At 44.8% G+C, this 19,647-nt stretch overlaps 1 protein-coding gene across 6 annotated transcripts in view; it reads right to left on the bottom strand.

Annotated features, from left to right (window-relative positions):
* LOC134572879 (V-set and immunoglobulin domain-containing protein 4-like) overlaps window positions 1-19,647 on the bottom strand; it is a 45,786-nt gene that overhangs the window by 15,262 nt on the left and 10,877 nt on the right. For 4 of the 6 annotated variants that reach the window (XM_063432158.1, XM_063432163.1, XM_063432162.1 and 1 more), the window contains exon 3: window positions 2,536-2,643. In XM_063432158.1, the coding sequence (XP_063288228.1) occupies window positions 2,536-2,643 (108 nt within the window). The remainder of the gene's footprint in view (window positions 1-2,535; window positions 2,644-19,647) is intronic. The other 2 variants (XM_063432161.1, XM_063432159.1) reach the window with 2 other exon arrangements.

Raw genomic sequence — 19,647 nt, 5'->3', positions numbered from 1 at the left:
CCAGAAAAACGCATGTCAAAAAAGTTATAAATTGATTTGTATGTCAATGAGTGAAATAAGTATTTGATTCCCTATCAATAAGCAATATTTCTGGCTCCCAGGTGTCTTTTATACAGGTAATGAGATGAGATTAGGCGCACTCTGTTAAAGGCATCTGTATAAAAGACACCTGCCCACAGAAGCAATCAATCAGATTCCAGACTCTCCACCATGGCCAAGACCAAAGAGCTGTCCAAGGATGTCAGGGACAATATTGTAGACCTACACAAGGTTGGAATGTGCTACAAAACCATCACCAAACAGCTAGGTGAGAAGGTGACAACAGTTGGTGCGATTATTCACAAATAGAAGAAACAAAAGATAACAGTCAGTCTCCCTCGGTCTGGTGCTCTATGCAAGATCTCACCTTGTGGAGTTTCAGTGATCATGAGAAAGGTGAGGAATCAGGCCAGAAATACACAGGAGGATCTTGTTAATGGTCTCAAGGCAGCTGGGACCATAGTCCCCAAGAAAACAATTGATAACACACTACGCCATGAAGGACTGAAATTCTGCAGCACCCGCAAGGTCCCCCTGTTTAAGCAAGCCCATGAACAGGCCCGTCTGATGTTTGCCAATGAACATCTGAATGATTCAGAGGAGAACTGGGTGAAAGTGTTGTGGTCAGATGAGACCAGAATCAAGCTCTTTGGCATCAACTCAACTCGCCGTGTTTGGAGGAGGAGGAATGCTGCCTATGACCCCAAGAACACCATCCCCACCATCAAACATGGAGGTAGAAACATTTTGCTTTGGGGGTGTTTTTCTGTTAAGGGTACAGGACAACTGCACCACATCAAAGGGACAATGGGCGAGGCCACGTACCATAAAATCTTCGGTGAGAACCTCCTTCCCTGAGCCAGGACATTGAAAATGGGTTGTGGAATCCAGCATTACAATGACCCAAAACACACAGTCAAGGCAACATAGGAGTGGTTCAAGAAGAAGCAAATTAGGGTCCTGGAGTGGCCCAGCCAGTCTCCAGACCTTAACCCCATAGAAGATCTGTGGAGGAAGCTGAAGGTTCGAGTTGCCAAACATCAGGCTCGAAATCTTGTCTTAATCTTAATGACTTGGAGAGGATCTGCAAAGAGGAGTGAGACAAAATCCCTCCTGAAATGTGTGCAAACCTGGTGGCCAACTACAAGAAACATCTGATCTCTGTGATTGCTAACAAGGGTTTTGGCCACCAAGTACTAAGTTTGTTTTTCACTCATTGACATGCAAATCAATTTATAACTTTTTTGCCATGTGTTTTTCTGGATTTACTTTTTGTTATTCTGTCTCACTTTTAAAATGAACCTACCATTATAGACTGATCATTTCTTTGCATTGGGCAAACATTTAAATTCCGCAGGAGATCAAATACTTTTTCCCTTACTGTAACTCATGCTCCGTTCCAAGCGAGAGTCATAAAAAATGATCAATTTATTTCCAATGCTGAATTGTAACATAGGCCACAATTTATAAAATACGTTCAAGAAAAGAAAAACGCCATGTATTATATTCTGGAGACCATTTCTTGAATTATTTTGTTTTGTTCTATATTAAACACACATTAGGCAGACTAACCAAAAAATGGCTGTCGATTAAAGCCAAAGTGGGTATGCTCTCAAAAATAAACAGAGTTATAGCCCAAACAAAGAACACCAGAGGTCTAATATTAATAACAAAAAATATTTAGTTTGTTGATTGTCCTTGTTTTACATTTTAGTGAACAATGTAGTAAGTATGGGAAAGCATTGTGATTTGCTCCGATTACAACTTCTGATGATGTCAGCTAAAGAGACAGATCAGGGACAGAGCCAGAAGCAGCAGACTAGAATTAAGGTAAGGTTTTACTATATTTAGAGGGGCAAGGGGGGTAGATGGTGTTTTTAACACTATAGGGACAGTAATATATGTTGGTGTTCCTGACCCTATAGTGTTACTTAAAACTTTTAATTCCCTTTGAAATCCCAGCTATTCTCACTTTAGTAAATAATCCTGGTATTCTTTACACATATACCCTTTTCTAGCATGGCCTAAAAATACTCATTGTACATATATGTTAGTACAATTACAGTACTACTATTGAAGATTCTATTATATAATCAGAATTTTATTTTTCATAAAACATGGGTGTAGAAGGCAATTATGCCCTGGTAAATGTCAACTTGGCTACAGTCAAAAATACCTTTTATCTATGTATTTACTATATTTTCCAGGAACCACCACATGCCATTAGTTTGGCACACAGACAAAAGCTCCATTTTATATAGAACACAGAGTGTGAGAGATGTATAAACAGCAGCACAAAATACATCTAACGCACATTGGGTAGGCTACACAGACAACTGTCTGTATAACATAATTTTTTTTGAAGCTACATGGTTTATTCCCTCAAAATATAAGAAATTAGAAATTGCAGACCCTAAAATTCATAATTACTTTCTCTTTTCTCCACAATTCACCATTTACTATAACAAATTACATTGTAAGTAATAGAACATTTACCTGTAATAACATCAGGTTTCCTCTCGGTATTTACTTTCTTACTGGTCATCAAATCTGGAATGTTGTTCGTAATTATGTTCACCTTTGGCTTCTCAGTTGGTGGAGCTTCTATGATATAATAAAAGTAAGCACACGTTTATAATGAATAAACGTTATTAATGCCTAAATAAAAATGGTGGAGTGTGTTTAACAATGTAAAAATGCTACAATATTGTAAATGTACAGTACTTTTCTGTATCTGTGGCATTCAAATCTATATCATTAACTACATAGAATGCTATTTAGTATTGCCAGAGTATGACTATAAAAATGGACCGATTTTTTTTTTTTTATATATATATATATGGTTTTTAAAGGGAATTACTTATTGCAATAAAAAAAAAAACCTGTCAGATTTAAAATGAAGGACTCAATTTAATATTTTTGGATAAGCTTTTTTAAAAAAAAAAAAAATATATTTTAGAAGTGCATTGTTAAGTTCACAGGTAAACATGTCATTGGAGAGCAGTACAAAGTGTCAAAAAATAATGTTATGCATGTTAAGATTGCTGCACTTTTTTTGTTTTGGTAGAGGAAAAAAGAATAAACAAGCTAGGTAGTTCTGTCTGATAGATAGGTAAGTGAGCTGAATCAGGTGTTATGTGACGACACCTACTGCATATATGACTGACTAGGTAGGCAAGACAGGGCCCAACATAGAATGTGTGTAGTAACTTGCTAACGTGCAATAAAGTGGCGTAGTTTAACCACCAAGGAACAGTGGAGAAATGGGCTAGCTAGGTTTAGGTAAACATGCAGACTAAGGAAATTTAAGTGCTGCCAGTGAGGAAATGCGAAATTAAAATCAACTGAAAGAAACATAGGAAAAAAAAAAAAGAAATAAAGAATATACAGTAGTCTGCTGTAGACTTGTGTGGCAAGCGGCAACATAGTCGCTCCCGAAGCTGCGCTGGTTCAGCCGATGTCTTGTCACTCCTCCCTCGTGAGCACCTCTGTAATGCCTGGAGCCGGAATATGACGTCATTCCTGCCCCCAGCATACTAAACAGCGGGCGGGAGGAGTGAGGAGCTGCTCCACACTGGACCCCAGGGAGGTGAGTGTTTGAGTGTTTGTCAGTGAGTGAGTGTCTACCTGTGTGTGTGTGAGTGTATGTCTGTCAGTGTGTGTGTGTGTCTGTCAGTGAGTGTATGTCTGTCAGTGAGTTTCTGTGTGTGTGTGTCAGTGAGTGAGTATATGTCTGTCAGTGAATGTGTGTGTGTGTGTGTGTGTCTGTCATTGAGTGAGTGTATGTCTTTCAGTGAGTGTGTGTGTGTGTGTGTGTGTGTCAGGGAGTGTTCAGGTGGCTGGCGCCACCTGTAAGGCGACCTAGGCAGCCGCCTAGGGCGCAACTTAGCAGGGGGCGCCGGATCCCTGCACCCGGTCATCACCGGTGTGCAGCACTGCTGTGTGGGGGCGGCCGGATTTGAGTGACTGGCAGAAGGGAAGCGCAGAGCGCTCCCTCCTGCCGTTCTCTCAATGTAGCGTGGCCGGGCAGCGCGGAACGCGGGACAGGTACTTCTGTTTCCTGTACCCGACCGCCGGCGGACTGACAGGAAGTGCTCACTTCCTTTCAGTCCGCCGGCGGCCGGGTACAGGAAACAGAGGTTCCTGTCCCGCGTTCCACGCCGCCCGGCCACGTGTCAGGCCTTAGGCCTCCCGATGTCTCCTCATGATTCCGGGTTTGACGGAGCTTAGCCACACCCCCATTGACGCGGTCGGCTATTTAATGCGACCGCACCAGCTGATAGACGCTGGATTATTGAAACGCGTACCGCAACTAACTCACCGGCTCACATACCTCGCTGAGACGACCACATGATACTGGACCGGACTGGAGGATTATTCAAGTCCCCAACATCTCTCCTCATTACCGACAAGTGCCTGCACTCTCTGCAACCATTCACTGAAGCACCCGCCTCAGAGGAGTGCTGGGGACACAATCCCTCTACATCTGGAAGCTAAGTATCTTACAGTCTCTGAGATAAGAGCTAACAATGCTAAAGCTTTATTTCTTCATACTAAAGTCTGCTATCAAGTGTCCAGCAAGCCTGTTACAGCATCCCTCAAGACAAGTAATATCTAAGTTCTGCTGCACCTGTCTTGCTACTGAGAATACCAAAGTATACGATCTCTATAATTGAACTGTTAACAAGAATAACGGACTCTAATTAATTCTGAACCTTGTCATTGCAAACTGAAGCAAACCGTTTATTATTTAAAGAAACAGTACCTGTAATTCTGGAACTGAAGTCTCAGTTCCATCTAAGTGTCTTAATAAAATATCAAAGTCCTAAGAAATCTGCAGTTGTGTTCCACATCATTTACTGTGAACGTGACAGAATAATCCAGCCTTTGTAATGGAACCAGCAGATTTCGATTCTAAAGTATTGTTGCTGAATCAACGAGTCGATTCACTTAACCAATGTGTGCAAGACCTGCAGGTTACAAATGAAAGAATTCTCACTTATGTCAGAGACTTACAAACACATACTCCTCATACTGTTCTGCACTCAACTAGCGATCCTGCTGTATGTAACCGTGAAAAATTCTATGGTGATCGTTCCAAATATAGGGAGTTTTTTAATTCCTGCAAATTATTGATTGCCTTAAAACCTAGATCTTATCCCACAGAAAGATCTAAGGTTTTTTCAGTTCTCATTTCTGAGAGGTGAACCTATGTCCTGGGCCCACTCCTTTTTGGACAATGATGACCCCATCTTAGATTCACTGGAGGAATTCTTTAAAGCCATGTCTCTTCTCTATGAAGATCCATACAAACAAAATACTGCTGAATTAACAATTAGAACCTTGCTGCAAAAACATAGACCCGTTGAAGATTATATCGCTGAATTTAAAAGATGGGCAGTAGAAACGCAATGGAATGACATCGCATTGCGCAATCAGTTTCGGATCGGCTTATCTGAAGCTGTAAAGGATGAACTATCCAGAATAGAACTCCCTACTACTTTGAACGCTCTGATTCATCTATCGATCAGCATTGACAGAAGGCTTAGAGAAAGAAAGGCCGAAAAGGCTCTCTCAACTTCAATTGGGAAAAAATCATTTCATCCCCCAAAGCCTTCTGACAACTCATCCTTACCAACCGAACCTATGGAAATAGGGGTAATAAGAAGCCCCCTCACTCCTGAAGAGAAAAATCGATGACGTATATTAAACCTCTGCATGTATTGTGCCTCTCAAGTTCATTTGGTCTCTGATTGCCCCTTATTGAAACGGATAAAGGGCAGTAGGCAGACTCATGCTTCTTCCATCCTAAGTGCACTCCCCTCTACAGCAAATACTCAAATGTCCCCTATCATTCTCATATTACAGTGGGACAATGAAAGAATTATGACCAAGGCTGTCATCGATTCCGGTGCAAATGGAGTGTTCATCGACTCAGCCTTTGTAACAAAGAATAAAATTCCTTGTATTCGTAAAAGAACTTCTGTTCCTGTTAGAGTGATTGATGGGTCCCTCATCTCATCGGGACCAATACTTCATGAAACCATCCCTCTAAAAGTAACCACCAATCATACTCATACTGAATTTCTTACATTTAATGTTCTTCCATCACCACTTTATCCAGTTATAATAGGGATCAATTGGTTAAGAAACCACAACCCTCAAATTTCTTGGTCCCCTTTTTCTCTCACCTTTAACTCTGACTATTGTAAGAAAACATGCTTACAACATATTCCAAGCTTTCAGACTACTAAAGAACCAGCTATACCTTCTTGTTATTCGGACACCGAACTGGAACCTCCTCCTCATACAGTCGTTGGGACTCTATCTTCCCTTCTCGACGACATAAAAGGACTCAGTAAAGATACTCTTAATCTTCCTACATAAGTTAAACTATCAAAGAAAGATGGTCTCTACTATTTCAAGGAACGAATTTACGTACCTCCTGCTTTCAGAAATCAAGTGCTCAATTTTATCCATGATTCTACCCTGGCAGATCATCCAGGTATAAAAAAGACCATTGACTTGTCCAAGAGATATTATTGGTGGCCTCATCAAGACAAAACTGTTGAATCATATGTTAAAACTTGTTCAATTTGCCAAAGATCCAAACATGGACATCAGCACCTAAGTAGTCAATTATTGAACCTACCGATTCTCGGAAAACCTTGGCAATCCATTTCTATGCACTTCTTGGTGGATCTTCCCCCTTCTCAACAGCATACCACCATTCTAGTTGTAGTGGACCGCTTCACGAAAATGTCCCATTTTATCCCTTTAAAGAAGTTACCCTCATCCTCTGAACTTTCAAAATTATTTCTTGACAATATTGTAAAACTTCATGGACTGCCTGACGAAATCATTTCAGACCGAGGGACTCAGTTTACCTCCAAATTCTGGAACGCCTTATGTGCTTCTCTCCATATCCAACGTAAACTGTCATCCGCATATCTTCCCCAAACTGAGGAACAAACTGAAAGAGTCAACCAATGCTTAGAGCAATATCTACGATGTTATTGTTCTCACTTACAAGATGATTGGATAACCTGGTTGCCCATGGCAGAATTCGTATACAACAACTCCTATCATACTAATAGCAAAATGACTCAATTTTTCTCCAACTATGGATTTCATCCCTCCTTGTTTCCTCCCCCGACAAGTCTTTGTATAACTCCTCCGTTTCGAATCAAATCACTCACATGTCATCTTTATTCAAATTTTTACATGAACTTTTGGAATTTGCATCATCCTCTCAAAGAAAAAATTTTGATATTAAAGAAAGATCTTCCCCCGATTATGGGATTGGGGATCTTGTCTGGCTTTCCTCAAAGGACATTTTCATAAATTGGCCATCTAAGAAGTTAAGTTCCCTTTTTCATGGTCCATTTCCAATTAAGTCAATAATTAACTGTAATGTTGTTGAATTGAAGCTTCCATCTACTTTGAAAATTCATCCCGTTTTCCATGTATCCTTACTTCAAACTCATCATCCTCATCCTTTCCATGGAGCTGTAACTACTTCTCCTGATCCTGTTCTAGTCCAAGGTATCGAAGAATACGAGATTCACAAAATTCTGAATTCAAGGATTCATCGTGGCTCTTTACAATACCTCGTTAGATGGAAGGGATATGGAATTGATGAAGATACTTGGGAAAACTCCTCTGGGATCCATGCTGACTAACTGATTTCCGCTATTCACAGACGCTACCCTTCTAAACCATGTTGAAATAACACCCTGAGGTTGCTCATTAAGGTGGGGATACTGTCAGGCCTTAGGCCTCCCGATGTCTCCTCATGCTTCCGGGTTTTACGGAGCTTAGCCACACCCCCATTGACGCGGTCGGCTATTTAATGCGACCGCACCAGCTGATAGACGCTGGATTATTGAAACGCGTACCGCAACTAACTCACCGGCTCACATACCTCGCTGAGACGACCACATGATACTGGACCGGACTGGAGGATTATTCAAGTCCCCAACATCTCTCCTCATCACCGACAAGTGCCTGCACTCAATGCAACCATTCACTGAAGCACCCGCCTCAGAGGAGTGCTGGGGACACAATCCCTCTACATCTGGAAGCTAAGTATCTTACAGTCTCTGAGATAAGAGCTAACAATGCTAAAGCTTTATTTCTTAATACTAAAGTCTGCTATCAAGTGTCCAGCAAGCCTGTTACAGCTTTCCTCAAATCAAGTATTATTCAAGTTCAGCTGTACCTGTCTTGCTACTGAGAATACCAAAGTATACGATCTCTATAATTGAACTGTTAACAAGAATAACGGACTCTAATTAATTCTGAACCTTGTCATTGCAAACTGAAGCAAACCGTTTATTATTTAAAGAAACAGTACCTGTAATTCTGGAACTGAAGTCTCAGTTCCATCTAAGTGTCTTAATAAAATATCAAAGTCCTAAGAAATCTGCAGTTGTGCTCCACATCATTTACTGTGAACGTGACACCACGCTACATTGGCAGGAGGGAAGAGGAAGAGGAGGGTAAGGACCACTTGGGGAGGAGGGAGGAGGGACAAAGGACCACTGGGGGAGGAGGGGGGGAACTAAGGACCACAAGGGGGTGGAGGGGACTAAGGACCACAAGGGGGGTGGAGGGGGAGGGGACACTAAGGATCACTGGGGGAGGAGGGGGGGACTAAGGATCACTGGGGGAGGAGGGGGGGACTAAGGACCACTGAGGGAGGGTGGACACTAAGGAAAAATGGGGGAGGAGGGACACTAAGGACCACTGGGGGAAGAGGAGGGGGGGACAAAGGACCACTGGGGGAGGAGGGACACTAAGGACCACTGGGGGAGGAGGAGGGGGGACAAAGGACCACTGGGGGAAGAGGGGGGAACTAAGGACCACTGGGGGAGGAGGAGGGGGGACTAAGGACCACTGGGGGACTAAGGACAACTGGGGGAGGAGGGGGGAACTAAGGACCACAAGGGGGGTGGAGGGGACTAAGGACCACTGGGGGAGGAGGGGGAGGGGATACCAAGGATCACTGGGGGATGAGGGGGTGACTAAGGACCACTGGGGGAGAAGGAGGGGGGGACTAAGGACCACTGTGGGAAGAGGGGACACTAATGACCACTAAGGGGGGAGGGGACTAAGGATCACTGGGGGAGGAGGGGGTGGGGACACTAAGGATCACTGGGCGAGGAGGGGGGGACACTAAGGAACACTGGGGAGGAGGGGGGGACACTAAGGTACACTGGGGGAGGAGGGGGGAGTAAGGAACACTGGGGGAGGAGGGGGGAGTAAGGACCACTGGGGAAGAGGGGGGGAGTAAGGACCACTGAGGGAGGAGGGGGGAAGGTCCACTAGGGGTTTGCCAGAGGGAGGACCACTAAGGGGGGAAAGAGGGGAAGGACCACCAAAGGGGGGGAGGGAGGACCACTGAGGGAGGGAGGGAGGACCACTAAGAGGGGGAGGGGGGAGTGAGAAGACCACCAAGGGGGGACTGCAGAGGGACAGGGGGCCAAAGGAGAACACTGAGGGACAGGAGGGAAGGGGAAATCACTAATTGACAGGAGGGGAGAGCACTATGACATTTAAAAAAATAAAATAAAATAAAGAGCTGCTCCCCTCTCAGTCCCTATCCTACCCCACAAACCCTCTCTTTTACACTATACACATACACAATTCATCCCCCCCCACACACACACACACAGAAACATACAATGCATCCTTACACACAGACACACCCGAAACACACAATGCATCCCTTACGCTCACACACCCATTCTCTTGCACACAGAAACAAAATGCATCTCTTACACACTCAATGCACCCCTTACAGACACACACTGCATTCAATTACATACACAGAAACACACCTTGCATCCCTTACACACACACACACACACACACAGAAACATACAATGCGTTCCTTACACGCAAACACACACTGCATCCACTAAACACACACTGCATCCACTATACACACACTACATCCCTTACACAAATTGGTATCCCTATACACTACATTCTATAAGAACACACACATTACATCCTCTACAATAACACATAAAAAATCCCCTACACACATACACTCCACTACCTGTGAGAGAACTCATGGGTGGGCCATGTAGGTGGATTTATGTGTGGGCATTGTAGGCATACTCACGGTCAAGCCCTGGGGGCCCAGACCTTGAGCTGTGTAAGGGGCCCCAAAAAATGGTGCTGCTTCCTGTTCTACACCAGACCTGTGGAGCCAGACTGAGCCCATCATCAGCCTATTGTCCTCATCCGGTGGTAAGTAGGCAATCCAATATATTATTAGTGGCACTAATCTCTAATTTACCTCACATTAAATGGATTCTATAGTTACCAGAAGCGTTACAGCTTAATGTAGTGGTTCTGGTGTCTATAGCCTGTGCCTGTGCAGACTGACATTGGCCCATATGGCAGAGCATATGAGCGGGGCATTGTGATGTCACATGGTGGGCAGGACATATGGGGGGGCGGCACATTTTTTTTTGCCTAGGGCAGCAAATATCCTTGCACCGACCCTGGGAGTGTGTGTGTATCAGTGAGTGGGTGTGTGTATGTCTGTCAGTGAGTGAGTGTATGTCTGTCAGCATGTGTGTGTCTGTCAGTGAATGAGTGACATGAAGGGGCGGCAAAATGGATCTTTGCCTAGGGAGGCAGAAATCCTTGCACCGGCCCTGCCCACAAGGAAAGGCTGGGTCAGAGTCCCGATAAAGTCCCCACAGATTCGTCAGTGCGGCTTGTGGATGGTGAAAGGTGAAACCTCCAATTGTGTGGACAGTGCTCCTGTTAATGAGCAGAAATGTCTCTCAGCCTGAGTGGTGAGCTGTCACCCTCTGGTGTTACCCGGTGGTCAGGGGGAATGGAGAGATTGCGCTGTCTGTTATTGGATTGTTGCCAGCATGCGGTATTCAGGTCGACACCAACCTCCAGGAAGGTACACAGCCATTGCTCAGGTAATGCAGCCTCTACTCTTCATCTTGACACGGTGGCCATTTTTTTTCCATGATGGCCCAGGCTGGTCCACATACTGTGGACCAGCCTGCCCACATACTGTGAGTGAGCGTTGCATCCTTGGTGGGGACCGGGCTAACCCCCACGACCCACAGGGGTGGGAGAACGGGGCCCTGGATAGGCGTAAGAGAGGTCCCGCTGGACTAAGCATGGGAGATCGTCCGTTTCTCCTTCTAGAGCCTTACAGCAGGCTGCAAACTCATCGACCCATCAATCGGTGCCTGCTGGCAGGACACAGGCCAGCATTTGCACAGGAGGGTGCTGCTTGAGTTCCCCTTGCCAACTGGCAGCTTCTTGAGGTTATTTTAAGTGAAAAGGGGTAAGTATAGGCTTATTATTGGGGATTTGTCGAGGAGGCAAAGTGCTCCACGTTTACCCAGCTTGGCGGCCAGGCACCGCCCCTTGGATACCCTTTTAAAACGATTTATTATTTTGAAAAATATTTGAATATTTTTTTTTTTTATTCATTGACATATATGTATAGATATTTTTAATTTTAATATTAAAAAAAACATTTTAAAAGTGTGTCCAAAAATATTAAATTGAAGCCTAATTTTAACCAAATTTGGGCTTTGGGTTAAAACCTAAATGTGTGCCCTTGAAGTTTCACTAATTGCTTCTTTTGAGACTGTGAGACCATGTGGGTCACGTTTAGGGAGGTGGGCCTTTTGCTGCATAAACAATGTTGTTTAACTCCTAAATCAATCGTAACTTTGTTTCCTTGTTTAAGCCTTAAGGGCTACCACATTTATCTACAATCAGAACTTTTTTTCCTTGTTTGAGCCTCAAGGGCTACCATCAGTAACATATCTGTCGCATTGAGCTACAGGTGGAACGCAAACTTCCTTACAGTGAAAGGCAAACGCCCACGGATACAATTAGAATGAATAGCCGAACCGGAAGTGACGTCCCGCAATGGCTGAAAACCGGAAGTGACATCAAGAAAGCAACACAACCTGGGAAATTTGATCACCCACAGCTGCATCAAGAATTTGACGTCCAGGGAAGCACCAATGAGAAGGACCTATCATTAGTATAAAAGAAAGGACTCAGGGGAGGGATTTTACTGCTTACTGTTATTGCATTTTTGTATTTGTTTTACTGCTGTTACACACTCGAATACCGGGAGGTCCCTTAGGAAGTCCATTTGGACGAAACGCATAGGACCTGATACCATAACAGCCTGTATATATATATATATATATATATTTTTATATATTCTTTTAATAAAGACGGAATTTTTTTCTACTCCATATCCTGAGTCCAACTTTGTCTTCCTTGGAATAGAAGCAGTGATTTTGCCCCTTACATTCATCAGGGGAGGCACCCTTGGGCGTCATTTATTCATCTATCCTGTGAGTTATATCTAAAACAGCACACTTATACCTAGTTATACAGTGTTACATTATTATTTGTTTTATATTTCTTGTAGATCCAAAGCTGTATCCTCATTTTTTGTATATATCTACTTTAACTCCTAAATGGCAGAGAATTGAGCCGCAAGTCTGCAGGGGCTACTGACTTTCTTTAACATTGTGAAATGTTAATCAAAAGTGACTGTGCAGCCAGTAAGTATATACCCCCAGTGATAGACTGTTGTGTACTACATCCACACATAGTCCTTAGAAAAACATAAGTGTGCAACCAACCAAAATGCATTTTTACTTCATCCATTAATAAAATCTGCATTACACTTCTACTTTAATTTAAGCTGAAATGTGTTTTTTGTCACGGTCCCGATGACTGCGCCGATGAACTGAGCCTACCTGCTCAGCAGCAAGTCGGGAGCCACTCCGCCAGACCAGGAAGCAAAAAAATAAATAAGCCCTTTCTCAATATGGCTGCGACCATGCGGTCGCGACCATATATAACCCCGCCCCCCAGGGTCTTGTGCGTGTGACATCACGACATCGACGCACACGCACGTTCTGGGGTCAGAGGTCACCCTATGACCAATCACGGGCAAAGGAGGGATATTTGAATCCCTAAAGTTCCCAAGGTCATTGCCCTGTCGTGTTTTCCGTTCCTGGTTCCCGAGAGTGCGTTTTCTTTTCCTGTTTTTGATATTAGCGGTATTTTGACCTTGGCTATCCCTTGACCATTCTCCGTCTTTAACGTATTTGTCCGACCATTCTAAGGACCGGTTTACCTTCCATCCTTTTCTGTTCTGTCTGTGCTGGACCACACTAGCTGCCATGACAGTTTGAGATCTGAGTGGGAATTAACTGATGGCAAGCTACAGCATTTTGTTCAGTCACTAACATTTTATTTTGTTTAATTTGATTGTTCAGATACTGTGCTAATCTGTTACAAAAAAGTAACCATATCCCTATATATAGAGAGAGAGAAACACAGAATAGACACTCTATAACAAAAGAGCAGGCAGCAGTGAACCAGCAGAGATTCCCAGATAATAGTATGGATGGTGTATACCGCGCTCAAAGTTATACGTACATAAATCTTCAGATGGTGTAATACTGTAGACCTCAGAATAACAAAACATAAGAGAATACAGTAATAATGCAATACAGTATGGTAGAATACAAAATGAAATTGAAATGATAGTGCTATATGAGATCCACTCACATTTAATTGAGCTATCTTAGAGCTCTGTTGTGTTGCGCATGGACAGTACAATCCCTGTCTAAGGATGTATGGTGATGTTGGCAATACAGGTGCTCCAAATGTGATATAACGTGCTTGGTATATATGGAGACAAATATAGACAGGAGAAAACTCCAATGGTGAAGTAAGTACTTTTAAATTAAAAGAAAATAAGGTAATGTACCTACATTTACTAGAGCAGGACTTGCTCTAATTTGAACAGCATGGGTGGTATAATCCCCACCTATGGATGTATTGGTACCAGAAGGCAAAAAAATAAATAAAAGGTAAGTAGCTGTAAAAAGCAAACTTTATTGTAACAAAAATAATAAAAGACAATAAAAAGCCTAAAAATAGGAATAAGATCTGAAGATTTATGTACGTATAACTTTGGGCGAGGTATACGCCATCCATTCTATTATTTGTTTATTTACAAGGTTTGGGAATCCTTGCATTGTGTACTGCAGCCAACATAAGCATACTTATTAAGCTATAGTGAGTGCCCATTACTTTTGTTTTAGAGATTCCCAAACCCTGCACAAATTGCAAAACGGGGTAGGCCGCGCCTGAATGAAAACTTTATACAGAGAAGCAGTGTTAATTCTTGTAGTGATATATATATATATATATATATATATATATATATATATATATACACACACACTGCTCAAAAAAATAAAGGGAACACTTAAACAACACAATGTAAGTCAATCTCACTTCTGTGAAATCAAACATTCCACTTAGGAAGCAACACTGAGTCAATATCAATTTCACATGCTGTTGTGCAAATGGGATAGACAACAGGTGGAAATTATAGGCAATTAGCAAGACACCCCCAATAAAGGAGTGGTTCTGCAGGTGGTGACCACAGACCACTTCTCAGTTCCTATGCTTCCTGGCTGATGTTTTGGTCACTTTTGAATGCTGGCGGTGCTTTCACTCTAGTGGTAGCATGGGACGGAGTCTACAACCCACAAAAGTGGCGCAGGTAGTGCAGCTCATCCAGGATGGCACATCAATGCAAGCTGTGGCAAGAAGGTTTTCTGTGTCTGTCAGCGTAGTGTCCAGAGCATGGAAGCGCTACCAGGAGACAGACCAGTACATCAGGAGATGTGGAGGAGACCTTAGGAGGGCAACAACCCAGCAGCAGAACTGCTACCTCTGCCTTTGTGCAAGGAGGAAAAGGAGGAGCACTGCCAGAGCCCTGCAAAATGATCTCCAGCAGGCCACAAATGTGCATGTGTCTGGAATTTGCCAGAAAACACCAAGATTGGCAAATTTGTCACCGGCGCCCTGTGCTCTTCACAGATGAAAGCAGGTCCACACTGAGCACATGTGACAGACGTGGCAGAGTCTGGAGACGCCGTGAAGAACGTTCTGCTGCCTGCAACATCCTCCAGCATGGCCGGTTTGGCAGTGGGTCAGTAATGGTGTGGGGTGGCATTTCTTTGGGGGGCCGCACAGCCCTCCATGTGCTCGCCAGAGGTAGCCTGACTGCCATTAGGTACCGAGATGAGATCCTCAGACCCCTTGTGAGACCATATGCTGGTGCGGTTGGCCCTGGGTTCCTCCTAATGCAAGACAATGCTAGACCTCAGGGGCGGACTGACCGGTCGGGCACTTCGGACATGGTCCGAGGGCCCGGCCGGGAGGGGGGCCCGCCATAAGGGGGCCCGGCCGCCCCTTTAAATGCTGCAGCCGCCTGAGCGCTCTCTTAAGAGCGCTCAGGTGGCTGCAGCTTCTCACCTCCCCTGTAGCGTGGACGAGCGGCTTTCCGGTCCGCGGTGCCCGGCCGGAGTGATAGGAAGGTGCACACTGAGTGTGCACCTTCCTGTCAGTCCGGCCGGGTACAGGAAACAGAAACTCCTGTTCCGCGCGGAACAGAAGTTTCTGTTTCCTGTACCCGGCCGGACTGACAGGAAGGTGCACAGTGTGCACCTTCCTATCACTCCGGCCGCGGACCGGAAAGCCGCTCGTCCACGCTACAGGGGAGGGGGTAAAAAGAGAGAGGGATGGGGGGGGTTGAGAGGGGGAGGGGGGGTTAAAAGAGAGAGAGAGAGGGGGGGTTAAAAGAGAGAGGGAGGGAGGGGGGGTTAAAAAAGGGAGGGGGGTTAAAAGAGAAGGGGGGTTAAAATAGGGGGGGGTTAAAAGAGAGGGGGGGTTTAAAAGAGAGAGGGAAGGTGGGGGTTAAAAGAGAGAGGGGGGGTTAAAAGAGACAGGGAGGGGGGGTTGAGAGGGGGAGGGGGAGGGGGAGGGGGAGGGGGGTTAAAAGAGAGAGGGAGGGGGGGTTAAAAGAGAGAGGGAGGGGGGGTTAAAAGAGAGGGAAGGTGGGGGTTAAAAGAGAGGGAAGGTGGGGGTTAAAAGAGAGAGGGAGGGGGGGTTAAAAGGGAGAGGGGGGGGGTTAAAAGAGAGAGAGGGGGGGTTAAAAGAGAGAGGGAGGGGGGGTTAAAAGTGAGAGAGGGGGTTAAAAGAGAGAGGGGGTTAAAAGAGAGAGGGAGGTAAGAAGAGAGAGGGAGGTAAGAAGAGAGAGAGGGAGGTAAGAAGAGAGAGAGGGAGGTAAGAAGAGAGAGAGGGAGGTAAGAAGAGAGGGAGGGGGTAAGAAGAGGGGGAGGGGGGAATAAGAGGAGGGCAATTGCCCCCTTCCCTGTCTGCAGGCACTGTGCGGGCAGCCGGCAGGGGAGGGAGGAAGAGAGGACCCGGGAGCTCAGCCTGCAGCTCCTCTGGGTCCTTCTTGCGCGAGCACAGATCATTGCCGCGGTTACCACGGCAACGTTACGGCTCTTGCGAGAGTAAACTCTAGCCCTGGAGCTACGGGCTAGAGTTCACTCTCAACACTGTGACCACCAGGTATTCCTGGTGGTCGCAGTGGTGAGAGTAAACTCTAGCCCAATAAACACACTGCCCCCACACACCATACACATTCACACACTGCCCCCTATACACACACACACACACACACTGCCCCCACACAGACCATACACATTTACACACATTGCCTCACACACACATACACTGCCCACCCATACACACACAGCCCCCCATACTAACATTGCCACACACATACACAGCCCCCTCGTACACACATTGCCCCACACACCCTACACATTCACACACTACACCCCCTCACACACACTGCACCCCTTACACATTGCACCACTGCTCCTATACCCTACTACAGCCTCATATCCCAGCATACCCCAGGTAAGTTGTCAAACTGTTCTTAAACGGTTTGACTACTTACTCTAGGAGGGGGGCCCGGCCCTCCTGGCACCATAACGACTACACAGAGCAGTAGTGGTTATTGTGCATGGATTATTTCTTTAAATAATCTACGAGTGCCCCAGTAGCCAGCAAGCCAGCCAGCTCACAGGCCGGCCAGCCAGACAGCCCACAGGCTGGCCAGTAGCCAGCCAGCCAGCCCACAGGCCACCAGTTAGGCTTAAAGCCAGCAAGCCACAGCCTGCCAGCCAGCAAGCCACAGCCAGCAAGCCACAGCCTGCCAGCCGCAGCCAGCAAGCCCACCGCCTGCCGGCAGTAGCCAGCAAGCCCACAGCCTGCCAGCAAGCCCACAGCCTGCCAGCCGCAGCCAGTAAGCCCACAGCCTTCCAGCAAGCCCACAGCCTGCCAGCCAGCAAGCCACAGCCAGCAAGCCACAGCCTGCCAGCCGCAGCCAGCAAGCCCACAGCCTGCCGGCAGTAGCCAGAGAGCCCACAGCCTGCCAGCAAGCCCACAGCCTGCCAGCCGCAGCCAGTAAGCCCACAGCCTTCCAGCAAGCCCACAGACTGCCAGCCAGCAACAGTAATTAAGGTAAGAGGAGCCAACTTGGCCTAGGTATCAGCGAGCTATGTTGTGTTGCTATATTGTGAATAGGAACCAGAGTGTTGGAGAGACCCCCCTCCAGGCCCCATTAGACTCCATTGTAGTCTCTAATGGGACCTGGAGAGTATTCTTTTTAACACACTCTCTAAAGGACACTGAGATAGCCTCTGCTAGAAAGACCCCCTTTCATGGCTCATTAGCCCTCAATTGTAGTCTCTACTGGGGCCTTGAAGGGATTATTGCACTTTTGTTCCTTGTGTCTAAAGATTGTGTTGGGTGTGGCTGGAGGCGGTGCATGGAGGCGGGACATGGGTGGCGCTTGCTGCGGAGTATGGGTGGGGCCTGTAAGGGGGCCCTTGATTTATTTTGCCCGGGGGCCCTGAGGGTTCTCAGTCCGCCCCTGCTAGACCTCATGTGGCTGAAGTGTGTCAGCAGTTCCTGCAAGACGAAGGCATTAATGCTATGGACTGGCCTGCCCGTTCCCCAGACCTGCATCCAATTGAGCACATCTGGGACATCATGTCTCGCTCCATCCACCAATGTCACGTTGCACCACAGACTGTCCAGGAGTTGGCAGATGCTTTAGTCCAGGTCTGAGAGGAGATCCCTCAGGAGACCATCCGCCACCTCATAAGGAGCATGCACAGGCGTTGTAGGGAGGTCATACAGGCACGTGGAGGCCCACACACACTACTGAGCCTCATTTTGACTTGTTTTAAGGACATTACATCAGAGTTGGATCAGCATGTAGTGTGTGTGTCCACTTTAATTTTGAGTGTGACTCCAAATCCAGACCTCCATGGGTTGAAAAATTTTATTTCTATTTTTTTATTTTTGCGTGATTTTGTTGTCAGCACATTCAACTATGTAAAGAACAAAGTATTTGTATTTCAGAAGAATATTTAATTCATTCAGATCTAGGATGTGTTATTTTTGTGTTCCCTTTATTTTTTTTGAGCAGTATATATATATATATATATATATATATATATATATATATGTGTGTGTGTGTGTGTATACATACATACACTTATTGGAGATTGGTAGTTAACAATGGCAATCCTTAAAGAACCTCAAAGAGAAAACCAGAACAAAAAAATAATAACAGTGCAATGTGTCAACTCTATATTTAGAGCTACTAAGAGCTCCGCGGTATATCACCTGGATAGTATAATCCCCATTTTGGGATGTGTGGATATTCAATGCGATAAACTCCCAGTGTTCATTCATAATGCAGGGGTATCCCTCAATGTATTTATCTATCTAGTGTTGGTGATTTATTCTACCTTGATAGTATTATTACCTGTTAGGTTTATTCACTTAAGTAAATAAAGTAAGAAGATAAATGAAAAAAAAATCTAAGATCAAAATAGATTTAAAAAAACTGGAAAGATTATCTAGTTAAACTATGATTTCAGTTAATTTACTTCGTCCTTTTATTTGAAATTCACTTTGAAATATCAAATCTCATAGTGTTCTTTGATGGCCTAATAATGGAAATCTGTGAAGTGTCTCTGGTGACAGATGGATGTTTAGATCTTAGTAACCTATAAGTAAATAGTAGTGGCTTCCAGGAAAAGTACTTCAAAGATATTCATAACATTAACTGCCAATTCTTGGAGTTTCACTTCTTTATTGAACCTTCTAATATGGATATTGTCTAGCCTATACCTGTCCTCACGATCAGCCACCTTGTTCTCATAGAAACATAGAAATATAGAATGTGACAACAGATAAGAACCATTCGGCCCATCTAGACTGCCCAATTTTTTTAAAATACTTTCATTAGTCCCGGGCCGTGTCTTATAGTTAGGATAGCCTTATGCATATCCCACGCATGCTTAAACTCCTTTACTGTGTTAACCTCTACCACTTCAACTGGAAGCCTATTCCATGCATCCACTACCCTCTCAGTAAAGTAATATTTCCGGATATTATTTTTAAACCTTTGCCCCTATAATTTAAGATTATGTCCTCTTGTTGTGGTAGTTTATCTTCTTTTAAATATAGTCTCCTTTATTGTGTTGATTACCTTTATGTATTTAAAGGTTTTCATCATATCCCCCCTGTCTCGTCTTTACTCCAGGCTACACATGTTAAGTTCCTTTAACCTTTCCTTGTAAGTTTTATCCTGCAACCCATGAACCAGTTTAGTAGCCCTTCTCTGAACTCTCT

The sequence above is a fragment of the Pelobates fuscus genome, chromosome 9 (assembly GCF_036172605.1).
Source record: "Pelobates fuscus isolate aPelFus1 chromosome 9, aPelFus1.pri, whole genome shotgun sequence".
Lineage (NCBI taxonomy): Eukaryota > Metazoa > Chordata > Amphibia > Anura > Pelobatidae > Pelobates > Pelobates fuscus.
The sequence above is the reverse complement of the archived record's forward strand: the minus strand, read 5'-3'. Positions and strand labels throughout refer to the sequence as shown.